Raw genomic sequence first — 14,946 nt, 5'->3', positions numbered from 1 at the left:
CATTGTTACCCTGCTCGTATCACCATCACACATATGCTGCAGCCACAGTGCTGATTTCATCACTTAGCTATGTATCACACAACTTCCTGAAGCAGAAACCCCTTCTGCCAAAGTCTTAAGGTTCTGTGATAAAGGAGAAAGAGAAACATTCCTCTTCATTGCCATTGCTCACTGTCAGTAGCTTCTGTCACATCATCTTTGTCAGGCAGCACTGAATCCCTGATCCTCATCAACATGATTGGCTTCTGCAAGAAGACATGCTTGGTCCTGTTGAAATCAGACAGTTTTATCTGTTTCCCCAAAGATGTCAGTGTTCCACCTGTAGTGGTTTTGTATTTACCTTCAAATCATGGATGGAAATGTAGATCGTTTTCAAATATTGATCCCTGCAGAAACCAACCAAAATAACCAGACAGCATTTCCAGCTGACAATTATTTCTCCTGTCCACTAAAAGTTCTCAGTTCACTTAACTATGCTTTATTGGCTTGTCATAGTACATCTTCTTAATCAATACAGCATACTCGAATTTCCTTTATATCAATAGGTCATGCCTTACAAATTGTGTACTGTAATGCTATGAATTTACTTTATCGGACACAACATTTTTAGCGAACAATGCTGAGTATCATATTCCAAAGGGCATGTTCCTAACCTATAACTCACTATTAGCAATCATCTGTATCAGATTTTCCACTATTTTTCATCAGATAGTTGTCAGCTACCTGGCCTTTAGAACCGTTAGGGCTTCTCCACTTTAAACACAGCTACGGTGTTGGTACCTTAACACTCCTGTGCTATTCCTACAGTGATCAAAGAGTAATTAAACCCAAATCTCAGCAGGCCAAAGTTGTGCAGCACTCATTATCTTTTGGGGTAATGAAAGATTATAAAATATGGAAGTGGACAGAAGAAAAATGTATTGTGAACAGGGCAAGCGCAGTGATGGTTCATAAAGTAGGTTGGGGAGCTGGAAGAAAGACATGAGGGATAAGTGATGTAGAGAGCAGGAAAAGTACAAGAGAGTAGTATGAAGGTGATGTTGCTGAGAGAAAGATGAATGAAAGGTGTTTAACAGGTGATGGGTAGCAGAAAGGGAAAGTTAATGAGGAAGGTAAGTAATAGTAGAATTCCATTGGGTGAGAAGATACTGGCAAAAGACAGTTGGACGTCAGGCAACTACGGAAGAGTGTGTGCAGGAAAGTATCTGAGGTGAAAAAAAAAGCTGGGATACTAGAAACTATGGTGCTGGACCAGTGCATTTTTTAAAGTTACTAAGCCATTGAGAATGGAAACTAAGATGGGCATGTTTCCAGCAATAGGGTCAGGCTAGGAGCTGGGAAGGATTACCAACAGCATAATCCTGGGGACTGGAAAGAGGTAGTAAAGTAATGAGAGCTTCTAACCTCTAATTCTCTACTTGCTACCTCTTTCCAGGACTAAAATGTGCACCTAGAAGGACACCGGGGGATTAGGAGATAGGAGATATGTGCTGCTAGGGAAGGGTTAAAGTGGTGATAAGAAATGGAAGAAGGAGGACCTTCTTAGAGCGGTAACCGGGCATCTGAGAGCATGAAGGACATTCTCTTAGGATCTGAAAGCAGTACGGGGAGGGAGGTGTGCTCAACACCATCATCAGTGCCCAGCTACCATCTGCAGCCACATGCTGGGAGCTTCCCAGCACCTCCACCCCACCAGCCTGAAGCCACCGTTCAAGGATTCTGGTGGAGGCCCAGGCAGCATCGAGGGGTGGTCCCTGCCATGTACAGGTTGTCCTGAGATGGCAGCAGGCTCTGTCATGCCCCTGCTTTCCCACATCAAGCAGACCCCACAGACATTTTATTATGAAGGGAAAAGAGCCACATACGCAAACACAAAAGTACATATTTTGCTCTATTTTGAGACAAGGCAGGCACTGCAGCACCTAGAAAACACCCTGGAGTCCCTGTGGCCAGGAAGCGAGCGGGTGCTTCACACACGGACAGTTATTTCCAAAAGAAGGATATTTTCAAGCCCCAATGAAGCACAAGCAGGTGGCACTGGGCAGCACTGAACCATGGGGTGAGGACCATCAGTTGGAGAAGGAGCTTGGCTCCATGACAACAAAGAAGTTGCCCTCTGGATCACCATGGCCTCTCACACCCAGGCCACCATGGTGCCTCACACTCTGAAGTCCCTTGCAGGGTGAGACCTGCCATCTTGCCCCTATGGGGAACAGGCTCTAGGGCTTCACTGCAGCCTCCTGGCTGTTGCCATCCTCCAGTCGCCAAGGGCGATCGACATAGCGCAGCACCCCACTGACGGGGCAACGCTTGGCAGGATCTAGGGCTAGCAGGCTCCGCAGCATCAGGGCAGCCTCAGCTGTCAGGCGTTTCCAGTGGCGGGGCAGGTCCTCTTCCAGGCCTGTCTCTTGCCACTGCATGAAGTCCTCAAAGAAAGGGTCATCTGGCAGGCTCTGCTCCCAGGGGAAGTAGCCAGTCAGCAGACAGAAGAGCAGCACGCCAAAGGCCCAGGCGTCCAAGCTGGTGTCAATGGGCACCCCCTGGGCATCAGCGGTGTTGCTCAGCTCCGGGGCGGTATAGGGGATTACCCCGGCCACCAGCTTCAGCTTGGTACCCTTGGGCCGTGTAAGCCCGAAGTCAGTCAGCTTGATGCGTCGACACTCAGGATCGAAAAGCAGCACGTTCTCAGGCTTGATGTCACGGTACACGAGCCCTCGGCTGTGGATGAACTCCAGCGCGCTCACGAGCTGCTTGGCACACTGCTTAGCGGCTGGCTCGGGGATCCCATCCTGCCCAGAGAGACAGACAGGCAGTGCAACTTACTCATGACACCTTGGCAGCTCTGCTAGCTACGCTTCCACCTGCCTGCTCTGCACTGGGGAAGACCTTTGTATTTCTGGTGTTGCAAGCCTGAAGCTGTTTCAATGCTGTAGACATCAATGCAACAGCCCATTGCCCTTACCTCCCTCTGACCCAGCCAGCCCGCACAGTGGACAAATGCTACAGTCCCAGTCCCCATGGCCTTACATCAGCACTCACCCGGGGTTTGATGATAGAGATGAGATCTTTGTGCAGTGCTGGTTCGTAGAGGAAGCCATAGTACTGACTGGACTCAATGGCAATTCCAAACATGCCGATGATGGCAGGGTGGGCGGCGAGGGAGAGTGCCACACAATACTCATACAGGAAGGTGTGCAGCTTGGTACTGGCTTTGGGTAGCAGCTTGAGAGCCATAGGAGTCCCTGGGAATAGGAAGAGTGGGTTTGACTCTCCTGAAAGTCACTCTCCTGAAAGCCAAACTGAGAGGGCACTGAGCAGCCATGGAACTGGACACTCACAGCCACAGGGAGGTCTCTGACCCAAAGCTTTGTGTAGATATATCCTGTGGACACCAGATCTGGGACCAGCTGTTGCCACTGGTATGGATTTTGAGCCAGTCAGTGCACAGGAGCACAAGGGAAAGTCAGGCTACACAGGCTCATCAGTCTCAACCGGGACTACTGGCGAAGAGTAGTGTCAGGGCTCTGTGGGTGCTATTAGGCCTTAATGGCCTTGGCCAACTCCACCTAAGACCTCTACTCACACCCTCTATCCATGGGCCTTAGGGCACCATTTAAGCTCAGGCCTGGGGCTTCACTCCCTGCCTGAGCTACGTGGTGGGAGTGCTGTTTTCCAGCTATACCACATCCGTGTCAATGCCTAGTCCTATTGATCCTGACTTGTGGATTGACTTCCCAGCTTGACCCTGCACCTGCCTCATCAGTATAACTTTGCCTGATGTTCTGGTCTGTCCCCTGAGCACAATGGGATGCTGCCTGGCTGGGGAGGTCCTGTCCTCAGCGTTCCCTGGGGAACCCCCATGGTGCCTGGTGCCTGGCCCCAGGGAACCACCAGCCCACCCAACACTCTGGTGAGTGAAGAGGAAACAAGGCATAGTGGTTCACAGGGCACAGTCCGTTCCTTACCTCTCTGCCTGTGGGTCACTAACATCACGTGGCCATATTTGCCCCTGCCCAGCTCCCGAATAACCTCATAGTGCTCAGCCACCTCAGTGCGCACCAGGCTCTGAGCTGTGATCTCCAGGAGCTCCTCTAGCATGGCTGGTGCCGCTGTCCCTGCTGCTGCTGCAGCCACAGCTGAGCTCTCGGCCATCGATGAGTGCTGCAGAAACACCACAGCCTGAGTCAGGAACATCACAACATGCACAGAGAAAACCAGATCAAACTCGCCATGCAAACCATGCCATGGCAGCAGGTGCTTCTGCCACTTGGAGCCTGAGTACTTTCACAGATGTGCTAGAGTTGAGCTTGTGCTTTTATACAGTACACCCCTGGGCAGAGCCCCTCATCATGTAACAGGTCCCATATTGAAGAGAACCTCCATCAACCCTCTAATCCTTTCTGGCCTCCAGACTCTAACTGTAGTCCTGGAGCCTCTCTTTTCAAGGACCTGGATCACCTTTCTGTGTCAGCTTGGCTTTCAGGCCTCCTCTTATTCTAGTCTCCAAGGTACCATGTCATCTTACTCTCCTTAGCCTACTGTAGCAAGACCATGCCTCTCTACTCAGAAACTCACCCTCACTTCTTACTGAAGAAAGTCCTTGAGGTAGCAGCAGAGAGAGGCCTGTTCCTTAGGCAGCGGCACATCTAGCCCATGACAAAAAAGGGATTACTAGTCAGGCAGCGTGCTCAGAGCAAGCCAAAGGGAGCTCAGTACCTCACATGCCTGCTGACATTTCTGACGCAGTCACTCATCTGTGCAGCCAAGAAACCCGGGCAGGAAGGAAGCTTGGACATCAATGGCATTCTGACCTACAGCCAGCTGCTTCAGACCCATTTCAGAGAAATGCTTTTTAGCCCCCCAGCCAGCTACAAGGCAACATTTTAAGGCACCTATGGCATCACTTTCCCCCTGACTACCTCCCTGTGCTCTGAACGCAGGCACCCTGGGCCTGGGAGACTCTCCTGGCTTTGGAGCAAGGTCACAGAACCAAAGTCACAGCACGGTTGAGGTCAGAAGGTACCTCCAGAGATCACCTAGTGCAGTCTCCTGCTCAGAGGAAGGTTAACTATAGCAGGTTGCTCTGGACAGTGTCCAGCCCAGTTCTGATTATCTCCAAGGATGGAGACTCCACAACTGCTCTGGGCAACTTGTTCCAGTGTTCGATCACCTTTATGGAAAAAAAAGTTTTTTCTTATGCTTAAATAACAATTCTGTATTTGAGGCCCACTGCCTTTTGCCTTGTCACGTAACACCAGTAAGAAGAATCTGGCAGTGTCTTTTTTACAGGTATTTATACACATCAACAAGATGATCCCATCAAGCTTTCTGCTTCTGAGGCTAAACAAGTCCCAGGTCTCTTAGCGTCTCCTTGTACAAGAGATGCTTCACTATCTTAATCATTTTCACAGACTGGATTCATTCCAGTATTGTCCACATATCTTTCCACTGAGAAGCCCAGAACTGGACCCAGATGTGGCCTCAATAGGAGAGAGGAAGGATCATCTTCATTGACCTACTGGTAACACTGCCTAATGCAGCCCAGGGTGCAACCCAACAACCCAAGAGCACGAAGGCTGCAGCATTCTCGGATATGTCGTAAACACTGTGCAATGAGACAGAGCCCTAGTGTAAAACTGGCGGCTCACCTCTGCACCTACAAACTCAGGACCTCTTCCCATCAAATATTCTGACACACGACACCTTCAGAGGAGGGAGTAAGACCTCACATCATTGCTAAAAAGGAAGATGGCATCCTGGGAATATGAGTGGGAGCAGAAAGTATGAAGCCTTTTCCCTTAGTTTTTACATTGTTCTGTCTGTGACCAGAGCTTGTTAGAGTTCCTTCAATTTTCAATTTCCAATAATTTTCAATTAATCTGGTCATTCTTAAGAATCCACTAATTTAGCAACAGAATTATTTAAAACTAGGAAAATGACAAAAGGGCTGGATTTATACATGAGACTGGGACTGACTGTTGCAAAGTTCCCTTTCTTTTTCCTTCCCTCTTTCAGACTGCATTAAGTCTTACCCAGTTCAGAAGTACAAAGTAATTTGCCCTACTTTTCTTCAAAGGCTTTGGCTTGGTGTGAGAGCCAACAGCAGTGAAAGTTAGTAAAGTCCGTGGGGAGTTCAACAATGAACTAGTGTATGCACGGGAGGGAATGAATGGAAGGCTGGTGAGAAACTCACAGAGAAAGTCTGGAAAGTATTTCAGAGATTTTGCTCTGATGTCCTCCTGCTTGCTGCCCAGCCAAACTGGTGTTGCCACATTTAAGTGTTAAAACATATATCTGAAAGAGTGTTTTAGAGACCTAGCTAGGAATATGGAGAAAAAAAAAACCTTAAAGTGTAATAGACTTTTGAAAGGCATAGACCTCCCTTGATGTTAAATAGGCTAAAGCCACAATAAGCAGGGAGTGAAACAACAGAAGAGATGTCTGCTTGTCTTGTGCAGAACACATTAGATTTATATTTGGGAGGAGGGGAAAAACCCAACTAAAAGATCTCTTCTGTAAGACAGTGTTTCTCCTATGTCAAATTCATGGTCATGGACAAGTTCTTGTTAGCAAATGGTTCACGATCTTCTTGGATAACTTTATTTCTCAAACTTGAGTTAGATAAAATTTCTTCCATTGTAGGCTGGCCACCTGTTAGTGCTATCCAACCCAAAGGTTAGAATCTTCTCAGTGCATCCACTCACTGTATTAATCAATAATGATGTCATTTTAAAATACTTATTAATTAATTTTATTTGTATTATTTATTATCTAATTCATCTATTCTATTTTTAAATGATTCATCACTTCTATTTATGGTATTAAATACTTCCTTTTGTAAATGGGAGGATATGCTTCTCTGAATATTCTTGGTTCTTACTCCAGCTTTGGGAGTCAAAACATTTCAGTACATAAGCTTTTGCAGTTAAAAAATAATCCCAAAAACTCTTTTGTCCTTCCACTCCACATTTCAAGTGAACTGCAGTATAGGTGCCAAGGATCCTCACTTCCATGCATGGCCCCACTGACATGGGAGGGCAGACTTTTAGGTACAGAATAGACCATCAAAGTAAAATAGCCAGCATGGAAAAAAAGATCAACCAGAGGATATGGGTAGAGTGTCTTGTGGGACAATGACAATACTGTGGGTCTGACGAGGGCTCCATATGAAGGAAGCCCCAGCTGCAGTCACTCCAGAAAAGTCTTCAGGCTTTGGCCATTGCTGCCCTTGAGGAAACCAATTACACTATACAGTCCATACTTTAGGAAACAGCCAAAGCTGTCAGGTCTTTCTCTGAGATACCACTGCCATTACATAGGAAGCTAAGTGAGGTCCAAGTTTGGGTCACCAGTGGGTAGAGCATGTCTGGGTACGCTGTATTTACCTCTGTTACCTTCTAGAGTGCCATCTGCCTTCTGCAGAGTGACAAACACTGAGGAGGAGGCCCCCAGGGCTCTGGCCAGGATGCACCCACTTTTTTGCTGTGCTGTATTGAAGTCAGCAGGTAGGGTCCTATTCAAAACTGTTCTTTCATCCACTATCCTTCCTGTGCTTCATCCCTGCTATAGGTCTTATTTCCAGGCTGTTAACGTGTGAGAAACCCTAATTCCCCACAAGAGTTTCTCATTACAGCAGCAAGAAATTCACATCCTTTCCACCACCAGGAGATGCCTTCCAGCTTCCTGAGGAGCTGAGGAGGAGCTAGCCTATGGAGACACAGTGTCTTAGCTAGGTAATGTTATTCTGGTTCTTCAACCAAAATGATTAATATATTTGGTCCACAAAAGCACTCCATACATGTCAAGAACCTGAAACAGAAATAGTGCTATGATGGCAGAATGACAGAGGTGTTTAGGCTGGAAGGGGACCTTTTGATATCAGCTAATCCAATTCCTCATCTCAAGCAGCAGCAGCTGCAGCAGGTTATATAGGAATATATATTGAATATATATCCTCCCAAGGATATATAGGTGTCCAGTTAGGTTTTTAGTACCTCCACAGATGGAGACTCCACAACCTCTCTGGTTGACACACTGGGAAGCTGCCCTGCCTCATATATCCATCATGACTCCAGAGTTTTTTCAAATTACTGAGGGCTCTGGAGGAAAAGCTCCACTTCCTCTTCACATCCCTTTCTGGGTGTTGCCTGCTGCATTTCTGCCTAAATACTTTCCCACCAGCTTTTATAAATCGCATTTTGCTCAAATGGATTTAGTGTATCAAGTAATTCAGATCACTTGGTGTCTCTGTTGTTATCCAACCATCACAGTCATTCTGTCTAGGGGCTGTGGAAGGACCCTATCCACAGAGGTTTCCCATCAACCTCTAAATCACTGGTGAGAGTTTGGAGCAGTTCTCAGCCCAGTATTGGTTCAAACAGCACAGCCAGAAACATCCCATTCACTGACCATTCTCTGAAAGCGCTCTGTACAAATTAATCATGCCATTGGTCAAAATCAATAAGCCTCATATTTTTAATGGATTTAAAAATAAGCACAGTACAGTGGAAATTATTGTCTTTTATTGGTGTCCTAACTCCACACAATTAATTTTGTTTGATCCTGACCCTGTTAGAATACTTTTACCTTTGTTATTGATCTAGAAGAAAGCACTGAAATCATCCAGAAAATGTTTGTGAATGACACAACACGAGTTTAGGTAGATAATGCATTGCTTGATAAAACTAGTGCATGCACGTACACGCACACAAAAGTTTTTCAAATGACAAAAAAATTTAGGAATTTAGCCTGGCATTGTGTGACAGGAAACAAAAACATCATATTAATAAAATAAATCTAAGTTCTTCATGTTGCTTTGTAAATAAAATGGGCACTATGTAAACCCAAAAATGTAGATGTGGTATAGCCTCACTTTGCAGACCTTAATACGTAGGGTGATACAGACTTGCATTAGAAAGAATCTACAGTGATATAGATATACATCTATGAGGATACAGATGCAACCCTAGAAGATTGGCCCTACAAGGGTTACTGATGTTACTTTTGCATTTACTTTGCTGAAGAGAATGCCCAAGAAGCGTCAGACACAGGAATCAGCAGCAGCAAGAGGCAAAATAGCATTTTTCTGATGCTAAATTAGGAAAAAAAAAAATAGATATAGCCGGTCAGCTTTACTTAGACTGAGACAGATCATAATAAGAGATCTGTTCTGAGGCGAAGTGCCTCCTACAGTGAACTCTGGTTTCTGCAGAGGTTCCTACACACAGATGCCCTGAGACAGTCTGAAATTTAATCTCTGAAAATCAGCTGAGTTAGGAAAGCTGTATTTCTGAAAAGCTGGCCACCTGCTGACGGCATCTTCACTAGAATTGAGAACACTGTGCACCAGCGGGGTTTGTGTTTTGATTAGAAATGTATTCCTTCCATGTGCTCTACTTTGCATTCTTATTTATTTACTTTTCTGTGATTTTTTTATAATGTTAAAAACATACTGATGTGAAAGGATGGTTTCTAGAGTAAATTTCCTGAACTCCTCCAGAGGCTAGCTGACGGGTTAACAGAACTAGCTACTAGATGCTTTCTATATTTTACGGGTATCGGTGAAAACATAGATCAGCAAGCTTGAGCTGGTGTTCATGGTTTGATGGAAAAAGGACTAGAGAAGAACCATGAGAATGACAGAATGACAGTGGGGCTTCCAATTACAGGGGAAACTTCCAGGGGAGCAGTCTTTTTAGCTTATCAAACAGAGAGCAAAGAAGTTACTCCGTCATCTGTGTATACCTTTGTGGGCACTAGAATTTCACTACAAAGGGTTCTCCCTTAGTAAAAGCATTATAATTAATAAAAGCTTTACAATAAAATGAATAGCTGAAGCTGAAATGAGGCAATTTCATACCTCAGATGAAGGGCATATCTTGTGAAGAAGGACATTTATCCTTGAAAATCTCATCAAACAGAGTGGAAGAATATCCTTCCATCTCTGGAACTTTCAACTCAAGAATGGCACTATTTTTTTCCCCATAAGGTCCACTCTAGTGCAAACCACGTTTAATACACGCAAGGGACCTGAAAAGATTATCCTTGTGGTTGTTTCTGGCCTTTCTGTGGGCAGGTTTATGGGGTCCTTTCTAAAAGCGGTCAGCAGACTAGTGCTTAATATCACTGTGGAGAACCGCATCGCCGTCCCTTACAGAAACGTGTATCGCTCTTCTCGGGCAGAAACACCTAACAGCCTCCCCAGAGAGAGCCCTGTAAGCCTCTCCCCAGCAAGCAGTATACCACAATCTCCATCCACACAGCAGCCTCCTCGGGCAGAAGATGGCACACATAGTCTCACTGGGACCAAGCCCCATCACACCCTCCTCCCAAGCAACCAGCCAGCACTACGGCACCATCTCACTGGACACAACCAGACAAAAACCAACCTTTTGGGGCAGAGACACCCAAGGAGCTCACCATCAACCAGGTGTGGGAAATGGGTGCACTCCACGTTCTGCCGGCACGCTATGCTAGAGTCTCCAAAACCAGTTTGTGAGGGGTGGGTGCCCTTCTATGCTCCTGCCCTGTCTCCTTCATCCCGCTACGGCTGTAACTTCTCTTCCCACACTCCTTCCCTGTCCGCACGAAGCCGCTCACCTTCTCCAGCAGCACAGCACTGACAGCCAGCCGTGGACTCCCTCCCTTCTCCAGCCGCAGACTCTAGGCTGGGTTCAGCCTGCACGGAGCAGCCGGAGGGGGCTGCCAGGCATTACGGGGCTAAGCGTGACGCTCCGCCCCTTCCCCCTGCCTCTGGTCCTGGGGGCACGCTGCCTCCCTGCTGAAGGTGACCTCCAGGAGGGAAGAAAAGAGGGGGAGCCGGGGAGGGGGGAAAGGGGGTATCCATCTGCCCTGTCTATGGAGAGGGACGTGTTGCATGGATCAGAGTGAGTGGTTGTTTCTGCTCTAGCCATACCATCATAAGCCCAAGGGACCCTTCAGCAGACCCACCCTTTTCAGCCCTTCCCTCCAGCCTGGGCTCTCGTTACAGCTGAGGGAGCAAAGCAGCTCCCTGTGCTGGTGCATGGGCCTTGCTCTGGGGCTATGCCAAGTAAGAGTCCCTGATGGCAAGGCTCAGAATGACTGTGGGCTGTCAGAGCTTGCCCTTGGCTACCAAGACGGCCAGTGTCAGTGAGCGTTAGAGACCAGGCACAAACTACAACTGGTCCAAGGTCCCTTCAAGGGGCCCAGTGTGGTCAGACTCCTCACACACACCATTACCACAAAGCATTACGATGAAGCTGAAATTATTAATGACAACTACAGTGACTTGCAGGCACTTCACCTGTTCTCAGTACCTGCACCCAGGCTATAGTCCTGTGCCAAAGTCCGCTTCCTTCCACGTGATTGTGGAGAGGAAAGCAGCTCCTGGGGTCATGGACACAATGTGGGTCCTAGATCTTGGCTCTGAGGCACTGTTTTTTCTCCTGAGGAGATAGATCAGTTTGTGTATCTGCAGCAGTGATGCGTGCAGCTGTGACGCGGGCCTCCCTCTTCCCTAGAGCTGGGGCCATGTAGGGGACCTGTAGGGCTTGAACTGCCCTGATAAGCCTCTGTGCTACCTCTGGGGATGCAGTTTCATGAGGAAGGCTGAGAAGACAGAGGTAAAAGACAATGTCCCAGAAGAGAGCAGAGCAGCCCCATAACCATAAGTACTCTGGGTCTCCAGTGCAGGTAACTGCCCTCTCTTCAGAGAGCAGGCAAGAAGATTCAGTCCTGAGTAGCAGTGAGGCTCCCAGCCATCCCTGTGCTTCTGGATAAGATGTAGAGACTGAGGTTGTGGTGCTGATGGCCTACAGGTCTAGTGCCGCTCCAGGCTGCTCCTTCACACTCATTCTTGAAGGATGCTCCACAGACTGGGAAAGGTCTTCAATGTGCTGGGTTAAAGCAGGTGCAGCGAAGGGACTTAATCAAGAAGGACTCCCACACCTCTATAATACTTCCTTCTCTTCCCTTATCCCCTTCCTTAGCATACACACAACAGCCCACTTCACTCCCATCAGAATAGCAACAGTTCTTCAGGTACACACCATATACAGCTCTAAAGGATCAGGGTTGTCAGTGCTCCAGCCAGATGATACCAGAGGTACAGTTGCAACTAGAACACTGCCCCTTCACAGAGAAATTTGCCCTGCTCCAGCAAGCACCTGAAGAGCCCCTGAGGAGACTGCCTGTTCCAACACACTGTTAGCAGGACACTCAGTTTCTCCAGTGTTGGCTTTAGTGTGAACCCTTTTTCACAGTGTCCCTAGCCAATGACTTTGGTGATTTCCAAAGGAAGTAAGTTGGGTGAGGAGGTTTGTACTGCTGTTTCAGAGTTACGCAAACCCACATCATTCCGTACTATGAGAGGCACCAACAGCATCTAGAGTGATGGAAGATTTGATGCCATTTGAACCCAAGAGAGCACTCTTTGGTGGTATGGAGGCTTATTAACAAGGGCATGTGTGAGAGAAAGCTGCTGAAACACAGACATCAAGCTCCTTTACCAGAATATAAATGGCACTGCTGTTTCAATATTGTAGTCTATGGCAATACTCAGTTTATCTGTATATATTCAAATGGGCCATAAGCATTTACCCAGTGCATCACTGATGGTAGCTTTTCATACAGTCACTATGCCTTAATTTCCAGCACTCAATTTTACTCAACCCTTTTCAGAGCCAGCTTTGCCTGATGCTGAGAAGGGAATAGCTCTTTGACTTTCCCCATTGACTTCCTACTTCTTCTACTAACAATTCTGTGAGCTGCCAACACTTTTGTCCCCTTCAGCTTCAGCAGGCAGGCAAGCAAGCGGGGTGCTACAGGGTGCTGCGGGGTGCTGTAGGGTGAGGGGTGCCTCCTGGACAGAGAGCTGGGGCGCTTGGCTCTCCTCGGCACAGGCAGGGTGCTCAGAGGAGTCCACCAGCTGCGCCAACCATTTGTGCTGAGGTCATTCAGAGCTATCCCATCACTGAGGAATCTGCTGGCCTCCTTCCTGACAGTGCCGTACAGTGTCCCACCTCGCCTGCCAGCTATCACAGCATGCTCGTGCTGAGCCCAGGCCCTGCTCCCCAGAGGTACTTCCCAGCCATGCCCCCCAGCTTTGGCAAAGCCCCTTGGACCCAAGGCCTCTGGTCACCCACTGACCACCATATCTGCTCCAAACACCCTGTGTTGGGTGCAGAGCGGTTGCAAGAGGCAGTGCTAATCCACTGGAATCTTTGAGCACTGATCCAAATGCCTCAGAGCAATGCTGAGGCGGTGCCCTTCTACCCCAGCACAGGGAGAGGCACTCATAATAGCTTATTTTTGTAATAATCTATTGTAATCTCTCCCAGCCTGTCCTCCAGGGCTTAAAACGATATACAATAACCAGTATTTAGGATGCACATTAGCCTTCTTCCTGAAGCTCAATGACTTTCTTGTCATCACAGGTACAGCCAGGCACTGCCCAGGTGCCAGGGTGGGCTTTTCCCATAGTTTTGCACAAGATGAGAGCAGGACAGGCCCAGGGATAGACTTGGGTTCAGCCGAGCTCATTCATCAGGTGATCTTGTGGTGACGAAGCAGGTCCAAGGTCCAGGTAAGAAGCTGCAGGTCAGGGCCAGTCAGTGGTAGCCAGTGCCAGACACAGCCCAGTGATTGCCAGGCAGCTCTGAGGTCAAGACAGGAAGTCAGTCCACGTGCCAGGCTCCAGAGACACTGTGTCTATGGACAGACAGCTGTGAAAGAGATGGAGGTAACCATGATACAGTTCAGACAAAGACTAAAAACCCAGGGCTGAGCTGAAATGGGGCTCCTGGTCCCATGGGCAAAGGTTGCAGGTGGAGGCTGGTCAAAGCCATCAAGACCTATCAGTGCCCTTGGGACAAGACAAAACTATGGCTCATGCCTACTTCTCAATTTTTCAGCAGCTTCATGTCTGCCTCTAACAATGCACTTGAAGGCAAAGGATGCTTCTAGTCCCTGAGGAACACTGACCCCTCCTGTGCTTTCCTCTCCTCATTTCTACAGCTTCATCTTCACAGAGCAGCTGCTCAGTGCCCTGCAAAGCATCTTCCAGCAACCAGACCCTAGGGACCAGTGCTGCTGGGACAGTGTCCCAGTGTCACTGTCTCATCTAATGCCAAGGCACTGCACAGGCCTCTCATTGGGCTGTCCACAAAATTAGGAGGCAGAGTTAGGTCCCACATGGGGTACCAGCAGCGAGTGCCTGCTTTCTGACACATCTAGGTGGCCAGGGAGGGGCTGGGAATGCTCATGGATGAATGTTTGGGGCACACAGGTCAGCTGGGCTCTGGCACTGGCAAGGGGTATCATAGTATCACAGTGCCAGGAGGCCCATCTCGAGACCAGTTCATGCTTCCCCAGGGCAGCTTCAGCCAAGATCATTCCTGGAAAAATGTTCTCCTGGGGTAATGATTGGACTTGATGATCTTAAAGGTCTTTTCCAACCTAGTTCATTCTGTGATTCTATGAAAGACATCCAGTGACATAGGCTCCTGGCTGCCTGCAACACTGCCTTCTTCTCTAAAGAAAAGATGACAGAGGAGAGAAGCTGTATTAGCTATAATAAATAGGTATAATAAAACCTTGAAGGGAATAAAAAAGGTGAACACAAATTACTGCTCACTGTCTCTTCAAAAGATAAGACATAAGAACTAGGGTGAAGTCCAAGTAAGCACAAGGCTTCCTCCCGCAGCACACCTTCAAGCCATGGACACCTTGCCTCAGGAGAGTGTGGGTAATAAACGCTTATATGGTTTCATAAAATAACTGGATAGAGATGCTGCAGAGGAAATGCACAATTAAATACAAAGGTTCAACATCTGTCTCAGGCTGCTGGAGGCTAAGAGTATATATGGGGGATTTACTACATACTTCCTTGCTCTTTTATTTTCCATGAGGAATTTGCTGCTGGACAGTCTCAGAGGCAGGATGTATCATTAAACAGTGTTTTATTCT

The 14,946-nt window shown here is 47.7% G+C and overlaps 1 protein-coding gene across 4 annotated transcripts; it reads right to left on the bottom strand.

Annotated features, from left to right (window-relative positions):
- Positions 1-1,872: 1,872 nt before the first annotated feature.
- LOC130609626 (serine/threonine-protein kinase SBK2-like) lies at positions 1,873-13,286 on the bottom strand. Of its 4 annotated transcripts, none has more exons than XM_057428807.1 (4): positions 10,600-13,286; positions 3,966-4,161; positions 3,040-3,242; positions 1,873-2,789 (listed from the first exon to the last, which is right to left on the bottom strand). In XM_057428807.1, exons 2-4 carry the CDS (start codon positions 4,150-4,152, stop codon positions 2,220-2,222), a joined length of 960 nt encoding a protein of 319 aa, XP_057284790.1. In that variant the 5' UTR covers positions 4,153-4,161; positions 10,600-13,286; the 3' UTR covers positions 1,873-2,219. The 4 variants fall into 4 exon arrangements, with proteins under 4 accessions (XP_057284790.1, XP_057284791.1, XP_057284792.1 ...); XM_057428808.1 differs by lacking the exon at positions 10,600-13,286 and adding an exon at positions 7,386-7,792; XM_057428809.1 differs by lacking the exon at positions 10,600-13,286 and adding an exon at positions 4,576-4,650.
- Between the last annotated feature and the right edge of the window lie 1,660 nt (positions 13,287-14,946).

The sequence above is a fragment of the Pezoporus wallicus genome, unplaced genomic scaffold (assembly GCF_028554395.1).
Source record: "Pezoporus wallicus isolate ANWC-B61680 ecotype Strahan unplaced genomic scaffold, APGP_CSIRO_Pwel_v1 contig_6658, whole genome shotgun sequence".
Taxonomy (NCBI): domain Eukaryota; kingdom Metazoa; phylum Chordata; class Aves; order Psittaciformes; family Psittacidae; genus Pezoporus; species Pezoporus wallicus.
The sequence above is the reverse complement of the archived record's forward strand: the minus strand, read 5'-3'. Positions and strand labels throughout refer to the sequence as shown.

Coding starts and splice junctions, on each gene's coding strand:
- LOC130609626 (XM_057428806.1), bottom strand. CDS start 4,194: ATGTTCCTGACTCAGGCTGTGGTGTTTCTGCAGCACTCATCGATGGCC. Junction 3,243..3,965: donor AGTGACCCACAGGCAGAGAG/GTAAGGAACGGA, acceptor TCCTATTCCCAG/GGACTCCTATGGCTCTCAAG. Junction 2,790..3,039: donor TCTCTATCATCAAACCCCGG/GTGAGTGCTGAT, acceptor CTCTCTGGGCAG/GATGGGATCCCCGAGCCAGC.